Source organism: Oncorhynchus tshawytscha, linkage group LG04, assembly GCF_018296145.1.
Source record: "Oncorhynchus tshawytscha isolate Ot180627B linkage group LG04, Otsh_v2.0, whole genome shotgun sequence".
Lineage (NCBI taxonomy): Eukaryota > Metazoa > Chordata > Actinopteri > Salmoniformes > Salmonidae > Oncorhynchus > Oncorhynchus tshawytscha.
In genome coordinates this window covers 43901932-43921872 of record NC_056432.1, presented here as the reverse complement: position 1 = coordinate 43921872, position 19941 = coordinate 43901932, and the positions used below count along the sequence as shown (strand labels likewise).

The 19941-nt window shown below is 41.9% G+C and overlaps 1 protein-coding gene across 1 annotated transcript in view; it reads left to right on the top strand.

The window, feature by feature from the left end:
• LOC112248851 (reticulon-4 receptor-like) overlaps positions 1-15230 on the top strand; it is a 120123-nt gene extending 104893 nt beyond the window's left edge. The window contains exon 2 of the mRNA XM_024418203.2: positions 13090-15230. Coding sequence (XP_024273971.1) covers positions 13090-14504 — 1415 coding nt within the window. The 3' untranslated portion in view covers positions 14505-15230. The remainder of the gene's footprint in view (positions 1-13089) is intronic.
• The last annotated feature ends 4711 nt before the right edge of the window (positions 15231-19941 follow it).

The following is a 19941-nucleotide window of genomic DNA, read 5'->3' as shown; positions in this document are numbered from 1 at the left end:
GGACACCTACACCACCCGATGCTACAGGAAGGCCATAAAGATCATCAAGGACATCAACCACCCGAGCCACTGCCTGTTCACCCCGCTGTCATCCAGAAGGCGAGGTCAGTACAGGTGCATCAAAGCTGGGACCGAGAGACTGAAAAACAGCTTCTATCTCAAGGCCATCAGACTGTTAAACAGCCACCACTAACATTGAGTGGCTACTGCCAACACACTGTCAATGACACTGACTCTACTCCAGCCACTTTAATAATGGGAATTGATGGGAAATGATGTAAATATATCACTAGCCACTTTAAACAATGCTACCTTATATAATGTTACTTACCCTACATTATTCATCTCATATGCATACGTAGATACTGTACTCTATATCATCGACTGCATCCTTATGTAATACATGTATCACTAGCCACTTTAACTATGCCACTATGCCATACTCATCTCATATGTATATACTGTACTCAATATCATCTACTGTATCTTGCCTATGCTGCTCTGTACCATCACTCATTCATATATCCTTATGTACATATTCTTTATCCCCTTCCACTGTGTATAAGACAGTAGGTTTTTTTTTTGGAATTGTTAGTTAGATTACTTGTTTGTTATTACTGCATTGTCGGAACTAGAAGCACAAGCATTTCGCTACACTCGCATTAACATCCGAACATGGCCCCCCGTCACGTAATCAAGTTTTTCTCACAGGCTACAAGTGAAGACAGACACATTGGGGATGCAACTGCACGCGCCCTTATCCAATTCCGAGGTGCATATTGTAGATATTGGAAAAAATGCCCAGTAGGCCTAATGAACAGCAAAAACACTAGCCTATGTCAATCAACTATCCCCCCATAGTACAATAGTCAACCTATTATATTTTGTAGAAGAAATACATATTCTGAACATAGTCTGGGACAGTTCTTGGATGAGATTGATCCCAAATTAATACAACCACTAGCATCAAAGAAACTGTTTTATGCAATGTGGCTGATGCAACAGATCAGAACGTTTAGCTTATAATGTTGATAAACTATTAGGCTATTTCTTTACATAATAAGTGCAGCAATGGTAGTAGGCTATAAGCGCCAATGTTCCATTAGAGTAAAACACCATTATCAAAAGTGACCACGTATTCAATTACGCATGTAATTATTTTATTATAAAGATGAAAATGATCTTCCCCAAATGTGAAACTCACACGCTACTTATCTATGCCATTTAGGCTCTACACCCCTTGTAAACTGGATTAATGTGCTTAATTTTAAGAAGATATTTGGCCACTTTAGTTGTGATACAAACCTTATTAAAACATAAAGGCCTATGGGCTAGGCTACATGAGGTGTGCGACTATGATTCGAAAAATTTGCAAAAAAAGGCATTGTTTCTTACATTCACAAGTGATAATATATCATTCACAAGTGATAGGTTAATATTGTCACCCATCAGACTATTCTTGATTTAATCTTGTCTTTACATATACTAAATAATATACAGTACCAGTCAAAAGTTTGGACTCATTCAAGTTTAAACATTTTTTAAAAACTTGTAGAATTGTAAATTGTAGAATAATAGTGAAGACATCAAAACTATGAAATAACACATATAGAATCATGCAGTAAGCAAAAAAAAGTGTTAAACAAATCAAAATATACGATATATTTTAGATTCTTCATAGTAGCCACTCTTTGCCTTGATGACAGCTTTGCACATTCCTTGTAGTGGGTTAAAATCTGGTCTTAAACAAATCTACTTTGAAACAAAAATATACACCTCACACACCTAGTTATGGCCTTAAAAAGACTCCTCTACCATGTCAGATATAGAGTTCAAATGTATTACATTTTGAGTTTGCATCCCAATATTACACTTTATATACATCACAGAAGTTTGAAATATAACAAAAATGTTTGACATAGATACATAGGATTTTCAGACTCCCGGGTGGTGCAGTGGTGTACTGCAACGCCAGCTGTGCCACCAGAGACTCTGGGTTCGCGCCCAGGCTCTGTCCCGGTCTGTGGGGCGATGCACAATTGGCCTAGCGTAGTCTGGGTTAGGGAGGGTTTGGCCAGTAGGGAAATCCTTGTCTCATCGCGCACCAGCGACTCCTGTGGCGGGCCGGGTGCAGTGCGCGCTAACCATGGTTGCCAGGTGCACAGTGAGTACGGGAGTTGTAGCGATGAAACAAGATAGTAGCTACTAAACAATTGGATACCATGAAATTGGGGAGAAAAAGGGGTAAAGTTCACACACAATTTTTTTTTTAAATAAAGAAACATAGGATTTTCAAGGTCTAAAAAAAATACATGTTTATTACTTGTGAAAATTATTAATAACATTCCACCGAATGAGGCCACTATAGCGTGATTTGATTATTTTACTGCAAGAAAGGGCTACACAGATTTTGATGGGGCATGTTATGTTAATTATATTGACACATGGATCAATCGACTCTTAAGAATTAAAGTGTGAGGTGGGATCTGGTCAGCACAGTATTGTTCAATGATGTTGCAGGGTGAGATCACCCCACATGCACACCACAATTATTATTTTTATTCTCTTTGTGCACGCTACAGAGGCTCAAGAACAATGACGTGATGACATTGTACAGAATTTCCAGGGACCCGTTTTGTTACGTGAGCGCAACTTCCAAATTACTGGCTAAAAAGTATACAAAAGTTCAGTATACAAAAGTATATAAAAAGTATACAAAAGTTCAGGAGAATCTCTTTAATAAGGCTAATTCCTCTTTGACAATATGGTATATCTATGGTTTTTCCACAATACATTACTCCAATGGGGGAAACACTTTAAATAAGGGCTGTGTTTCGTGTAGGCTTACTCTGGCATGACGTTTTGATAACCATGTAAATCTGTCTCGGACAGTTTCTAAAATCCCCTATGGGAGAAATGTATGGTGGAAAAACGATTGGAACCATTTCCCTGTTTGACCGCTAGGTTGTATGGGTGTTATGACTTTGTCAGCTCGGGGATTCGATCTAGCAACCTTTCGGTTTCTGGACCAATGCCCTAACCATTAAAAAATAAATCTATACATTAATATATTTTTTTTAAGTTATTCAAGTATAAATTACCAGAGTGACCATACATTGCCATAGATTACTTCTTAATTACTAAAATTACTGAAGATTCCGCTAACTTTGGTAAATTACCGGTGGCTTTGCAACCCTACTGTAGTCACAAAAGCATGATACAGAAGACAATGCAAGAAACTTTGACAATGGCAAATGGTGCATGCTCTTAAAGTCTTTGGAAGGTCACGTTGAGCTCAACATAAATAGTTCAAAACCCGGAGGTGTTGGAAGAAAATCGAAATCCCCTATAAGTTCCCCCTTTGCAGCAGCTTGCTACCAGGCAATTTCTACCACCGTCTATCACTCACAATGCTCTGTAAATGGATCATTTAAGAAGTGGATGGGATTTAGTCTAAAGGTCGAGAGTAAGAGATAACCTTGTTTGATTTGTTTTCCTCCAATTCTAACCCCCTTTGCAAAGAGTTAATCTCAACTTGCCTCTGTTGTTGACGAGCAGAAAACAATTGCTTTCTTAAACGTCTAGGTGCCAAATGCCTAACACTAGAATTTTTCCGGAATAATCCTGTCCTAGTGATGTGGATGGAGTACATAATGTTAGGTCCAACTGTAGTCCGACTGTAATGCCTTTTAAATGGCTTAAACCATTTCTAAATAGCCAAACTAACTGCGTAACTATGGCCAAGACAAAAAAGCAAAGAACAAGTGCCAGTTTAAAATGGTGTCAAACACTACAATTGTACCAAAATGAAACTGTTATGGGGATGCAGAGATTGCCAGGAGAGTAGATAATGTGGGCCACTGGGTTGTTTAGGGCACACACAAAAATGGCTCTAACTGACAACAATAAAACAAGTACCAGTCTGAAACAGTCTACAAAACACTCAAATTTAACATTATGAACAGGCTGATGTTGCGATTGTGTACAGAGTAGATCATGTTAGAGGTCTGACATGGTTCCTTTTAGCAATACAGTGGTGAATCATTAGTCCTCATTCTCTTTTATTTCAGGGTAATTCATTCTCTCAACCCTGCAGTGATGGTAACTTCACAGATTTCAAATTGAAGCTTTATTGCTAATAAAAGGCCCAAATGTGAGACAGTGATGACATTTCTGACGGGAAGGAGGGACATGGTTTTTAAAGAGTTTAGTTATGATGGCTTCATCTAAATTCAGATTAACGGAGGTCCCATGATAAAAAAGGACCAACATCTGTGCTTAGTCCATTATGAGCTACCTAGTGAATCATTTTAAACATCTGGCAACACTAATCTAAATACGATAGCTTCTATACAGCTCAGTGATATATTGAAGTACACTACATGAACATCTCATTACAAAATCATGAGCATTAAAATGTAGTTGGTCCCCCCTTTGCTGCTTAAACAGCATCCACTCTTTTGGGAAGGCTTCCCACTAGATGTTGGAACATTGCTGTGGGTAATTGCTTCCATTCAGCCACAAGAGCATTAGTGAGGTCGGTCACTGATGTTTGGCGATTAGGCCTGTCTCGCAGTCGGCGTTCCAATTCATCCCAAAGGTGTTCGATGGGGTTGAGGTCAGGGCTCTGTGCAGGCCAGTCAAGTTCTTCCACACCAATCTCGACCAACCATTTCTGTATTTCTGTATGCACGGGCATTGTCAAGCTGAAACAGGAAAGGGCCTTCCGTAAAGTTTTCCCACAAAGTTAGAAGCACAGAATCGTCCAGAATGTAATTCATTGTATGCTGTAGCATTCACTGGAACTAAGGTGCCTAGCCCGAACCATGAAAAACAGCCAAACTCCACCAAACTTTACAGTTGACACATTGAGGCATGTAGCGTTTTCCTGGCATTCACCAAAGCCAGATTCGTCCATCAGACTGCCAGGTGTTGAAGCGTGATTCATCACTCCACTGCTCCAGAGTCCAATGGTGGAAAGCTTTACACCATTCCAGCCAGTGCTTTGCATTGCACATGGTGATTTTAGACTGGTGTGCAGCTGCTCTGCCATAGAAACCCATTTCAGGAAGCTCCAGACGAACCGTTCTTGCGCTAACATTGCTTCCAGAGGCAGTTTGGAGCTCGGTAGTGGGTGCAATGGTTGCTCCTAGACGTGTCCACTTCACAGTTGACCGGGGAAGCTCTAGCAGGGCAGAGATTTGACAAACAGACTTGTTGGAAAGGTGGAATCCTATGACGGTGCCATGTTGAAAACCACTGAGCTCTTCAGTAAGGCCATTCTACTGCCAATGTTTGTCTATGGAGATTGCAAGGCTGTGTGCTCGATTTTATACACCTGTCAGCAACAGGTGTGGCTGAAATTGCGAATCCACCAATTTCAGGTGTGTCCACATACTTATGTATGTATAGTGTAATTGTATGCAGAAAATAACTACACCCATGCAGAATGATGCTTTTAGATGGACAAACACCTGTGCTTAGTATCACCATAATCAGCTACATGGTGTCACATCTGAAAGATGGCAACCACACTAAATACAGTAGCATTTGTGCTGCTTATTCCGATTGGCATATCTACGTTATACTTATGTGCCTCTACATGGCATAATTAAGTCACTTTTGCTGAAGAAAATATGCTCATGCAGAATGACGCTTGCTGTTACTGTACATAGATGTGCTATGCTATATATAGGATAGGATGAACCGCATGGTATAACACAAAGTAGGTCAACTCTTCTGATATGGCTCCCACGCACACTTTCTCAACTGAGGCCTACATTATTTTCAGCTTACATTACTTGCATTATACATTCTACACAATTGAATGTGCTAAGTGGCAAGGGCTTTGGGTTTGGGGGTGCAGAGAGATAACTGTATGGAAGAAACCTCTAAAAACCTCCCATAGGGACTTCAATGTCATCTATTACAATCTTCCCATTTTACCGTGATGACATGAGGTTGTATTGAGGGCATGTTGGTTGGATTCCAACTACAAATCAGGACAAGTGGTCTCAGGTTTTCATAACTTCATCCCAGACTTTAAGTGATTTGCTGGAATAAATGATGTCACAGTTTTTTTTTTAAAGTTGGTCTCGGCATTGTGTTGACCATTTTAGAAATGATGACAAGCATTCTAAACATGCTGTGCTTTAAGGCCTTCACCCAGTGACTTGCTAGATTATATTGTGTCAGTGTTGTATTATTTTTTTCTGGTAATGTTTCCCATTTTACAAGTGAAGAGTCGTGCATCTGAAAATACAGTGTTTTGGGGCCAGTAGTTCACAATCTGGTATTGTTTACATATTTTCACTTCTCACTTCTCCCACACATAACGCCCATCCTTTTCTCCTCATCCCCCCCTCCCCTCACACACACACACAGCTACACACACTGTTGCTCCCTTCTTTCTTTCTTTCTTTCTTTCTTTCTTTCTTTCTTTCAGATGTGTGGCAGACAGAACATGATCTGTCCCTCTGCCACTCCGCTAATTCTGTCCTTGTCTGCATGCTAGACCATGGTGTCCCCTAGAAACACACACACACACACACACATGCACACTCAAATGCAAATGCGCACACACACACTTTCACATATGCACACACAAACACACACAGAGCAGGCAGGGACCAGGTAGTGACTCCAATGTGGCATATTGTCCTAAACACCCGGGTTTGATCAGGATGCACACATCTTTATTTACTGATACAAGAGAGCATCTGTTCCATCCCTGCATAATGTTCTTTGGGGAAAACATTTAGGAAAAGTAGTTCCATGCCTGTATGTTCCTGGGGGGAAGCATTTAGGAGTGGTACCAACTTTTCAAATCCGGTCACCATTCAGTCAAAATGTAGGTCCTTAGATGACAGTATGGAGGAGGTTTTAATGCACTCTCACCATACACAATCACTTGGGTTTACAACCACTTTGTGACAGTGCTTTGGGAAAATAACACCACATCACCTGATATGACTGATCTAAATTATTCATTTCAACATGATATAAGGGTGCATTTGTATGCATGAATGCATTTACAACAAACCGCCTAACGTACAAACATCTTGAATATATTAAGAACATGTTGAAATCCACAGAGAAACAACAATCACTAATGTTGTGTGAGTAAAGAAAGAAAGAGGCCATTGCATCCCTTGAGATGCTCTGTGTCATCTATCTCAGAGAGAGACATCACTTCTCTTCCCTTCCTTTCCACACTCCTCTCCTCTCTGCTGAAGGATAATACTGTCATGTTACCCATCCAGGCCCAATCCAAGCCTCTTCAGAGTGAAGCCAGTATGATGGATTGCAGATCCCCTGGATCCCCTTTTTGCATGCCCTGTGTGCTCTCAATGTGCTGCCAGGGTTGGGATAGGATGCCTCTATCATGCTGAGAGAAAGCCATGGATGGGGCTAGAGTAGTGAAGTAGTTCACACATACACACACACAGCCAGGGATGTATGCAAATGAGCTGGAGGGTGTCAGGCTTGTCATGCACTGCTGCGCTAAGTAAACAGCGCTCTCTGGCTGCTCCCACTTATGTCCTCCTTACCCCTCCTCACCCCTCGCTATTATCTGGAGTGTTCTCTGTTCTCCCACATTGTTCATAGTCTTTTGTTTTGTTTTGGTAAATAATACAATTAGACAAGTGAGGATTATGCTTGATGTCTGCCGTTCATCACCAGGTTGTTAACTGTCTGGGCATATCTCCACCTCTGTCCCCCTGTCCGCCTCTCTGTCTGTGTCACAAATGGCATAGTGCTTTGGTCAAAAGTAGTGCACTATATAGGGACTAGGGTGCCACTTGGGACTCAGATTTTGCATCCTTTTGTGAAGACAATTGCTTCTCCAACACGGAAGCGAGCCTGAGTCATTGAGCTTCAGTTTACTAAGAGCTTGGGAGGATGTTTGACTTTGTATCGTTGCCATAAGACAAAGAGGTTCTTGGCTCATCTTAGACAGAGTTAAGATTGCTGTTGGACCATAACAGATTTTTCTCGTGGGATGCCAGTTTCTGAAACACCCGTTTCTGGAGTTGTGGATGTGTGACATTGTGCTGTGTTGGGCTGTGTTTCGACACACCAGATAGGGGAGATTCAATGTTGAAACCAAAGCTAGCAAAGCAAAATAAGATATATTTCTTTGTGGATTTATGCTACATTTTGTGATTGTTTGATATGAAGGTTGGCACCAAAACGATAACAGTGTTATATACTGTATGTATTCAGGTAACACTTTACATTAGGTTGCCCCTATTACTATGTAACTAGCACATTCATAACTGTGTTAACATAATAGTTTCATAGGTTTTACTATGTAACTACATGGAATAGGGTTGTTGCGGAATCAGTTATTAAACAATTGGGAAAAGGGAATGTGTTATTACACATTCACTTGCTGAAGGTTATTCCATGACCTGGCTCAGAGGCTATTCCGAATCAAGTGTATTGTAAGAACAATGTAGTTACATGGGATATACTTGTCATTATCATGTACCTAACCAGGAGCAAGCAACGTAAAGTGAAACCCAGTAGTGTATAAGCTTTATAATTACTTAGTTACAATGTAACAACCTTTGTATTTACAATGAAACAACCTTTGCAGACCATAGGCTATCCAGGAGAAATTTGGAGACAGGAGGACATTCAATTAAATACCAATGACAAATTAAGAGACAGAAATTGTATGTGACTTCCATTTTGTCTGCAGAGGACAGTTTGAGAGGTGATAGGTCAGTGTGACATAATTTCCTGGTAAACTCATACAACATTGTTTACATTCAGCTTTTTTATATTTTGGTCGAGGTAATTGATGTAGTATGTACACGTAGCTAGCGTTAAAGTGACCATGCAAAAATAATAAACAGAGAGTAGCAGCAGCGTAAAAGTGGGGTCTGGGTAGCCCTTTGATTAGCTGTTCAGGAGCCTTATGGCTTGGGGGTGGAAGCTGTTAAATGGTATCAAGAATATGCATATCCTTGCTTCAGGTCCTGAGCTACAGGCATTTAGATTTGGGTATGTCGTTTTACGCAGATTTTTTTTTAAAGGGTCTTATCCTTTTAACCTTTTTGTTCACTATTTATTTACATATTTGTACATTCAAAAGAACAATAAATATATAAAAAAGAAGCCAAAAGAACACTGACATCACACTGACCTCTCACAACTCTCCTATGCAGCCAAGTGGAAGTTACATGTTATTTCTGTCTCTTCATTTGTCATGTTTTTAATGTGCAAAGTTCAATGTAAGTCTCCAAAATAGTGAAATAACATTGTAAACAAAATGTTTTATGAGTTTTATCATGATTTAGTAAAGTTTCTTAACTGAGTTGGAAAACGTGTTGACATTAGGCTACCAGTGCCTAGCTAATCATCTAGCTAACGTAAACTCACCCCATTCCGTACAAATGTGCGCGACCGCAACATTCAAACGTGGCTACAAAGTAAACTAATGGGACTGTAGCGACTGTGTTGACGTCAAAATCGGGGGTGTGAACTAGGTTTCTATTCAAGCGTTGATCGACATGGTAATGGCTCTATAGTATTGGAGAAAAGTTGAAAAACTCACCCTCCGTTACATCTTGACGTGTCATGTCGTAATGTACAGCACGCATAAAGCAACTATTTCTGTCTTACAATCTCTCTCCACCAGGTGTAGCACTTTTATCATCCTTTAAAAACAAGAAATGGACAGTGACGGGGGTAAGGGGGGATACCTAGTCATTTTTTGCATCATCATCATTCTCAAAGCCGCTGTTTACTTCGAAGATCACTTTAGCACCGCCCTAAAAACCCAATTAAAATTTGACACAAACCTTCAAATAGGTATGTAATGACACATTATATAAACTCTATAGTGTTGTATTTACATTTTAGAGGCGATAAGGTAATAAGTTGGCCAGATCGAGTGAAAAAAAGCAATTTTCCCACACAACATCTCTCCTTCTCATTATCACGCATTAGTTTCGCTTCCCCACCCGCCATTTTTAAAAAGACCCAATGGGGCTCATTGCCTGCTTAAATTATGCAGAAACGGGCAGCGTTTAGGTCATGTAATTGATTATGTTGGAAAGGAGAGAAATTGTGCTTTACAATGGTATTGACATTACAGTTGATCTGGAAGTATTACGTTTCTGGGGCGCTAAAATAAGGGCAATTGTACGGACCAAAGCAATGTACGAGTTTACGTGAGTTTACGTTAGCTAGCTACATTAGTGAATGATGGGGAAATGCTAGCTAAATAGCTAGCTTTACCACCCTGTATTTTTACTAACTAAAATAGTTATTGCTTTGAGTTTGAAATGGTTGAAAATGAATCTTTGTCAAATCCATTAAAGAAAAGTCCCTTGGTTAGCCTATTGTCTGTAAAGGTTGTTACATTGTAACTACAAAGCAATTCAAATGTCACTTCACTTTATATTGTTGCTTTTTCCAAAACAGAAATAAACTTTATTGAAAAATAGCCGGTAGTTAATGACAGGGAGTGTCTTGTTACAATTGTTGTTACATGTAACAAAGTCCGGTTTTGGTTTCAGTTATTAATATGGTAATTCACAGGTGACGTTCAAATGTGTAATTACAAAACAGTTGCATAGTGGAACAAGAAAATGTGTAATAACATCAGTAGTTACACATGTGGAATAACCTTCATCAAGTGAATGTGTAATTACTCATTCCTTGTTTAAATTGTGTAACTGATTCCTCAACCCTATTACCATTTAATTACATAGTAAAACATATGTAACTACTATGTTGTTAACACAGTTATAACTGTGTGGTTATTATTACACAGTTATTAATCACAGAAGTGTAAGCACAGTAAAAATAAGGTGCAAGAGGTGATGAGGGCAAAAACGGCTTTGGACTTCTTAATTCTGTTTGACAACACTAACTGCAAGGCATTTGACACAGTCCTATAGATGTAGGATCTTAATTTGATCACCCTGTTGCAGGACAACTTTACTGCAATGCAGGAAATGTAAAACTTGTAGTGTATTTGAGGTTTTTAAAAAGCTTCTGAGTTTTGCCATTTCCACCTTTACATTTCAGACTTGAAACATGTGTCAACCCTTACAAAATTGTCCTTTAATTATAATCCACATTTCCTATTTCTGAATGATTATTTTCCTGCTGTAGCAAACGGTCTGTAATTAATATCCTACATCTCTATATAAAGAAAGCAGTCAGCAGGCAGCAGGCAATAGTTAGTATTATAAAACTGATAACACCTGATTGGCTTAGACTATACTGTCATTCAAAAGATGCTATTGAAGACCATTATAGAACATTATACCGGGAGCTGAGAAAACCAGGTCTCCAACATACAACGCATGGGTGGAAATAAGACAATGAGCGGAGATGCGGTGAGGAGATACAAAGCCTGCTGCAGTTACAAAACAATATATTGCTATTGTTAGAGAAGCAGGTGGCTGGGAACTGGGAGGGAAATGTGTTGTGATGCAGAAATAAAGAGTAGTGGAAGGAAACTTAACAGGTTTCTGGTGGCATAGTGTGTCTGGCTGAAGGCTGAAGAGGGAGATTGGAGAGAAAGTGCAGCAGGGGGCTGCTGTCAAGCCACACCACAGCTCCCTCTTAACAATGGCCAGGGATGAGCTGCTACAACTGCTGCATGAAGAACAGGAAGGGATGGAGGGATGAGGGAGGGGGATGAAGAGAGGGAGGGATGGATTAAAACCGATTCAGAGGGAGGAAGAGAGGCACGGAGAGGGATGTAGGGGAGGAGGAGGAAAGAGAGATGGAGTGAGATAGGGAGGGAGGCAGGGGAGGAAAAACAGGAGTGGTGGAGAGAAGGAAGGAAGGAGGGAGTGAGTGAAGGAGGGTAGCTCATGCATTTTCCAGTACTTCACTACCTGTCACGGCAGAGCCTGGGATTCCAGTGATGGCTGTGGCAGCTGTGAATGGAAATCCACACTTAGGATAGGCGCTAGGGCTGGATTCACTGAGATTTGGACAATATCTGCCAATAACACCTGACACCTGACATGACATATTGGATTTGGCATCTCCTGCTGTCACACTTTGAAATCTTGATCTGCATTTGATGAATTAGTGAAATCGCTATACTTGTATCTGTGCTGTATCTATATGTTCCGGTGTTAGGTTAGCAATAACACATAACTCCTATAACTCAAGCGGAAATGAATTACTTCTGGAAACAATTAGAAACACAACAGTGATAACAGATAACTTATTTTAAGTGATATCAAATACTATTTGAACCCAGTTCTGCTCTCCGCCCTGAAAACTAGCATCAAGATCTCAGCCTCTCAGCCAGGCACGAAAGGGTCCAGGCTCCCACTACACTTATCTTTACGCGACAGGCTAAATGTCAAACATTAGTTCCATCCACCCCATCAGCGTTTGTTGATTCTGCTTTTAAAAGCTACACACCCATATTTAATGAATCAGCTTCTTGGGACCCCTCTCCTCAATCGTCCGGGTCTTCATGCTTGCGTTAGAAGCAAGGAGGAAATGGGTCCCCAGGGGCAAATAATCACTGACGGTTTTCTCTTTAAAGACACACTGCATCACTAGTTAGGAGAGGACTATGTGAGAGTCTAGAGCAGGGCTCTCCAACCCTGTTCCTGGAGAGCTACTGCCCTGTAGGTTTTCGCTCCTACCCCAGTTTATAAACCAGCTAATTATTAGAATCAGGTGTTCTAGATTAGGGTTGGAGTGAAAACCTACAGTACAGTAGCTCTCCAGGAACAGGGTTGGAGAGCCCTGGCCTAGAGGGTGTTCCACTGCCTTTTTATGCTGCAAAATATTTGGGGATTACTTACTGTAAATGTAAAGGAAAGTGCTGTAATGGTGATTGGATAGATGGTATATGTATTGAAGTTCAATATTAGGCCAGTGTCTAATTACAAAAAATGACCAGGGAGATCAGGGAACAATATTGTAAAGTTTTTGTTTTGCTTTAGAGGAAAGCAAAATCAAAAACCAATCAAAAGATAGGCAGAGATGTTCACATTTACAAACCATTTACAAATCACATTTATATTGAAATTAAGATTAAGTATTTTTATGTACTTGTAGAACTGACCCACTCATCTCTTCTTCTCTCTCCAGGGGGCCGACTCCTGTTCCTTGTGTTGTGGTTAAACCTGGTGCCTCGAGGAGCAGAGGGCTGCCCGGTCAAATGTGTGTGTTACAGTGAGCCACGGCCCACCGTGGCATGCCAGCAACAAGGACTGTTCTCCATCCCCAATGAGATCCCTGTGCAGAGCCAGCGGATATTCCTCCAGAGCAACAAGCTGACAGTGGTCCGCTCCACCAGCTTCAGCTCTGTGCACAACCTCACCATCCTCTGGATGTACTCCAACAACATCAGCCACATCGAAGCTGGGGCCTTCTATGGTCTGGAGCGGCTGGAGGAGCTGGACATTGGGGACAACAGTAACCTGAGAATCATCAGCCCCACGGCCTTCAGGGGCCTGTCCAAGCTCCACACCCTCCACCTGCACAGGTGCGGCCTGTCGGAGTTACCTGTTGGAGCATTCCAGGGACTGTTCTCCCTACAGTACCTTTACCTGCAGGACAATAACCTACTGGCCCTGCACGATGACACTTTCCTGGACCTGGCCAACCTCACCTATCTCTTCCTGCACAACAACAAGATCAAGACCGTATCGGACCACATGCTGCGTGGCCTCATTAACCTCGACCGCCTGTTGCTGCACCAGAACCGGGTGATCTACGTCCAACCAAGAGCATTCAGTGACCTGAGAAAACTGACCACACTGTTCCTGTTCTACAACAACCTGACCGTGCTGACTGGGGAGACCATGGACCCGCTTGGGTCCCTCCAGTACCTGCGTCTCAACGGGAACCAGTGGGTCTGTGACTGTCGGGCCAGGACACTGTGGGACTGGTTCAAACGCTTCAAGGGCTCCAGCTCAGAGCTTGAGTGTAACGTCCCATTGGAGTTGTTTGGGAAGGACCTGAAACGGCTGAAGAGTGATGATCTGGAAGGGTGTGTGGAAACTCCTCAGATCCAAACCCAGCTCTTCAGCTCCAACCTGTGGTCTGGAAAATTTCCCTCCACGGAATATCCTCTGGGAAATGGAATTCCCAGGTGTTGTCTTCCAGATAATGATAAGTCCTCTATCATCTCCGAGAAAACCATCCCTGACCCCTCATCCTACAACAGCCGCCAGATCACCAACAACCCCCTCAAGGAGAAGGAGAACATATCCAAGACCAAATTCAGAGAGCAGGAGCGAACAAAAAATGAGACCACCCGGAATAAGCAGAGTCTTAACGACGGGCCTCTGGGGACTCTGTCCAACAACCTTGACCAGTCCTTAGTTCAACTGCAAGATCTGGAACCTTCTACAGCCCCAACCAGGAAGAAAAAGAAGTGCACTAAAAAACCCAAATCCGATGCACAATGTCTCAAAGGCCATGGATCTACAATGCAGGTGGAGCTGAGTTTTATCTTCATGTCCATAATCTGGTTCTGGTTCTCTATGGTCATGTCTTAGGACATTAGGGCCTGGGATGGGATTCATGCTAAATAAACATTGTTGGGACTCACAGATTGTTATTAATGCTCATGACAATGATACAGAATCTATCTGCAGTGATCTCTGACCTCCACTAACAGCCCAGAGACTGATAACACAGGAAGTCAGGTTTGGACCCATCGCCAGGGTAACAAGGACTTACGATGATAAAGAAGTTAACAAAAAAGGATGCCTTTACAGAACATGTCTCATCTAATGTATATAACAAATCAGTGCCCAAAATTGTTTGTTCTGTATGTACTGTACCTTGTCTAAGCTACACCACTTTGGAGACTCTCCTTATTCCTTTTTCTGTCTCAAAAGCTTTTACTGCTGAGACAGTGACTGCTTAGACAGACCACAAAAAATGAATAAAAAATAACATGGATTCAGAGGGTCTGAACGAACACAAAGAACGTTTAGGGTCTGTTTGTTGAAAAATAGATTTTCACTCCCCCATTATTTATTCAAAAAGTGTTGCATTTGTCGGGTACTGTTATGTTTTTTATGTTTATAAGTAAAGACAAATGTTTTCTCTCCCCAGTTTGAGTTGTGTTTTCATCACAGTATGGGTACGGGTAGCATTGGCTAAAATAATGCTGTCTAAATGTTTCACAGAGATTGCAATGGAATCATAGATATGCATTTTATTTTACTTGTGTACAAGTATGAATATATTATGAATAAAAGTTATCCTTTCCTATAGCTGGTTGGTTATTGATGTGTTATTTTTAGGCACTGGAGGATAGCTCTCATTTATAACTAATAATCACACAGAATTCAACAGCATTAAAGATAATCACTCATGACTACTCAATCAAACTCAAAATACTGACTGTTACTTTTTTATTTTGACCTCCCCCGCCCTTGTTCAGGGACACATTATTCCACTTGCTCAGTTTATGTCTCAGTTGATGAATCTTGTTTTGTTCATACGTCCTCTCACTGTCAACTGCTTTTATTTTCAGCAAACTTAACATGTGCAAATATTTGTATGAACATAACAAGATTCATCAACTGAGACATAAACTGAGCAAGTTCCACAGAAATGGAATAATGTGTCCCTGAACAAGGGCGGGGGAGGTCAAAATAAAAAAGTAACAGTCAGTATCTGGTGTGGCCACCAGCTGCATTAAGTACTGCAGTGCATCTCCTCCTCATGGACTGCACCAGATTTGCCAGTTCTTTCTGTGAGATGTTACCCCACTCTTCCACCAAGGCACCTACCTGCAAGTTCCTGGACGTTTCTGGGGGCAATGGCCCTAGCCCTCACCCTCCGATTCAACAGGTCCCAGACGTGCTCAATGAGATTGAGATCCGGGCTCTTCGCTGGCCATGGCAGAACACTGACATTCCTGTCTTGCAGGAAATCACGCACAGAACAAACAGTATGGCTGGTGGCATTGTCCTATTGGAGGGTCATGTCAGGATGAGCCTGCAGGAAGGGTACCACATGAGGAGGATGTCTTCCCAGTAATGCACAGCATTGAGATTGCCTGCAATGACAACAAGCTCAGTCCGATGATGCTGTGACACACCGCCCCAGACCATGACGGACCCTCCACCTCCAAATCAATCCCGCTCCAGAGTACAGGCCTCAGTGTAACGCTCATTCCTTCGACGATAAACGCGAATCCAACCATCACCCCTGTTGAGACAAAACCGCGATTCGTCAGTGAAGAGCACTTTTTGCCAGTCCTGTCTGGTCCAGCGACAGTGGGTTTGTGCCCATAGGCCACGTTGTTGCAGGTGATGTCTGGTGAGGACCTGCCTTACAATAGGCCTATAAACCCTCAGTCCAGTCTCTCTCAGCCTATTGCGGAGAGTCTGAGCACTGAAAGAGGGATTGTGCGTTCCTGGTGTAACTCTGGCAGTTGTTGCCATCATGTCCCTGTCCAGCAGGTGTGATGTTCGGATGTACCGATCCTGTGCAGGTGTTGTTACACGTGGTCTGCCAGTGCGAGGACGATCAGCTGTCCATCCTGTCTCCCTGTAGCTATGTCTTAGACGCCTCACAGTACGGACATTGCAATTTATTGCCCATTGGCAAGTTCACGCAGATGAGCAGGGATCCTGGGCATCTTTCTTTTGGTGTTTTTCAGAGTCAGTAGAAATGCCTCTTTAGTGTCCTAGGTTTTTATAACTGTGACCTTAATTGCCTATTGTCTGTAAGCTGTTAGTGTCTTAACGACTGTTCCACAGGTGCATGTTCATTAATTGCATGGGAAACAGTGTTTAAACCCTTTACAATGGAGATCTCTGAAGTTATTTTGATTTTTACAAATGATCTTTTAAAGACAGAGTTTATATTGCTTACGCAGACTAATGCTTACGAATGTAATGTAATACTGTACATGTCCAAACATACAGTAGGCCTTTGGCAGTGTCTGAATTCATTCGCACATACAGTAATAATTATGAGACCTTATTATACATTCTGTATGATCTAATGGACATCATGACATAATTAATTACCTAAATAATAGCAGAGGCAGGTTTCCTCTTACATTGCCAACTCAGATACTACATCATCAACATTCAACATTCATAAAAATGTACAACAGCATTGTTATACTGTTTGAATGAGGTATGTGAAAAATATACACCTCATAATACTATAAAAAGATCCCTCAGATGTTTTCAGCAAAAACTGCCCTCAGCTCTATAGTGAACAACAGCTAGTGAAACCTCACATTACACTTCACCTATGTGTACAGTAAGTAGACTGTAATCTCTCCCTCAATTAATCTGTAATCTCTCCCTCAGTTCCTTCTAAAACAGATGGCAGGCCCACATTCTGGCCCATTTTCTTCCTTGAGGCCCCCATTATTAGCCAAATAATGATCGTTCTGTGCAAGAGCCCCAACCTAGACAGGCCCACTGCGTAAAGATGGACCAGCTCTATTGCCAGTCCGTTTCTGGCCCAGGCCTACTGTGGCAAGGAAGGCTCATTGTTTGTGGCTGATTACAGAGTGCTTTGTCAAAGGTGGCCTGATCTCAAGCCCCAGTATTGTAGTACTCCACATTTACTTCTTTCTCCTCTCAGTTCTCTACGGGATACTGGCGTCTGCCGCCAGATGAGTGACATGCTGGCTCCACTGTGTTTGTGTGTGTGAGGTCATAGCCTGGAGACCACATGTCATACTTTTCACCTTTCACTATTTTTCTGTCTTTTACATTCTTTTTTCTTTCTCTATTCGGTGGGAGGCTAAAGGCCTCAACACTGCTATGTCTATAGAGAGTGCCCATACACCTTTCATTATGTCTATAGAGAGTGCCCATTCACCTTTATTATGACCTCTAAAGCTATTTTATTCTCAGCTTTTTAACTTTGTGGGGGTCTAAATGTATCGGTTCTAATGTCATCAAAGTTGATATGTCTGTAAAGAGTAGGCCTACCCTTAGCACTTTTCTCAAAATATGCTTTTGGTGTGACCTCTCAAAGCTATTTGAAAAAGCACGACACAGAATAATAGGTCATAAAAGCCCATTTGGTATAGCTATACCACTGTTTCTTTGTTCAAATGCCCTGCATGTGTCAAGTTGCTTGAGCATTAACTGCAGACACAGTATGCCACTTGCCTTGGGGCAACTGACAGAAAGATCAAGTAAAATGTATGTACAGTGCATTTGGAAAATATTCAAACCCCTTCCTTTTTTCCACATTTTGTTACGTTACAGTCTTATTCTAAAATTGATAAAATAATAATAATTTTCCGCTCATCAATCTATATAAAATACCCCATAATGACAAGGTGAAAACAGGTTTTTAGAAATGTTTGCAAATGTAGAACAATAAAAAAACAAAATACCTTATTTACATAAGTATTCAGACCTTTTGCTATGAGACTCGAAATTAAGCTCAAGTGCATCCTGTTTACATTGATCATCCTTGAGATGTTTCTATAATTTGAATGGAGTTCAGCTGTGGTAAATTTAATTGATTGAACATGATTTGGAAAGGTACACACCTGTCTATATAAGGACCCACAGTTGATAGTGCCTGTCAGAGCAAAAACCAAGCCTTGAGGTCATCGGAGGTCGACAAGAACACAGTGGCCTTCATCATTCCTAAATGGAAGAAATTTGGAACCGCCAAGACTCTTCCTAGAGCTGGCCGCCTTGCCAAACTGAGCAATCGGGGGAGAGGGACCTTGGTCAGGGAGGTGACCAAGAACTGAATGGTCACTCTGACAGAGCTCCCGAGTTCCTCTGTGGAGATGGGAAAACCTTCCAGAAGGACAACCATTTCTGCAGCACTCCACCAATCAGGCCTTTATGGTAGAATGGCCAGACGGAAGCCACTCCTCAGTAAAAATGACAGCCGGCTTGGAGTTAGCCAAAAGGCACCTAAAGGACTCCAGACAATGAGAAACAAGATTCTCTGGTCTGAGGAAATGAAGATTGAACTCTTTGGCCTGAATGCCAAGCGTCACATCTAGAGGAAACCTGGCACCATCCCCACTGTGAAGAATTGTGGTAACAGCATCATGCTGTGGGAATATTTTTCAGCGGCAGGGACTGAGAGACTAGTCAGGATCGAGGGAAAGGTGAAAGGAGCAATACAGAGAGATCCTTTATGAAAACCTGTTCCAGAGAACTCAGGAACTCAGACTGGAGTGAAAGTTCACCTTTCAACAGGACAACGACCCTAAGCACACAGCCAAGACAATTCAGGAGTGCCTTCGGGACAAGTCTCTGAATGTCCTTGAGTGTCTCAGCCAGAGCTTGAACCTGATCAAAAGGCTAGCTTTTTCAAACAGAAATGTGCATCATGCAGCACTAATTCCAAAAGGTTTTGGGACACCGTAAAGTCCATGGAGAATAAGAGTACCTCCCAGCTGCCCACTGCACTGAGACTAGGAAACACTGTCACCACTGATAAATCCACGATAATCAAGAATTTCAACAAGCTTTTCTCTACGGCTGGCCATGCTCTCCACTTGGCTACCCCAACCCTGGCAAACAAAGCCCCCCCTGCTTCTCCTTCACCCATATCCAGACAGCTGATGTTCTGAAGAGCCGAAAAATCTGGATCCCTAATCACCTGGGCTAGACATATCTGGACCCTCTCTTCCTAAACTTATCCAGGGCCATTGTTGCAACCCCTGTCACTAACTATTCTGTTCAACCTCCATTTTGTATCGTCTGAGATCCCCAAAGATTGGAAAGCGGCCGCGTTCATCTCTTCTTCAAAGGGGGAGACACTCTAGATCCAAACTGTTACAGACCCATATCCATTCTGCCCTGCCTTTCTAAAGTCTTGAAAAGACAAGTGAACAAACAGATCACCGGCCATTTCAAATTCCACCGTACCTTCTCCGCTGTGCAATCTGGTTTCCGAGCTGATCACGGGTGCACCTCAGCCACGCTCAAGGTCATAAACAATATCATAACCGCCATCGATAAAAGATAG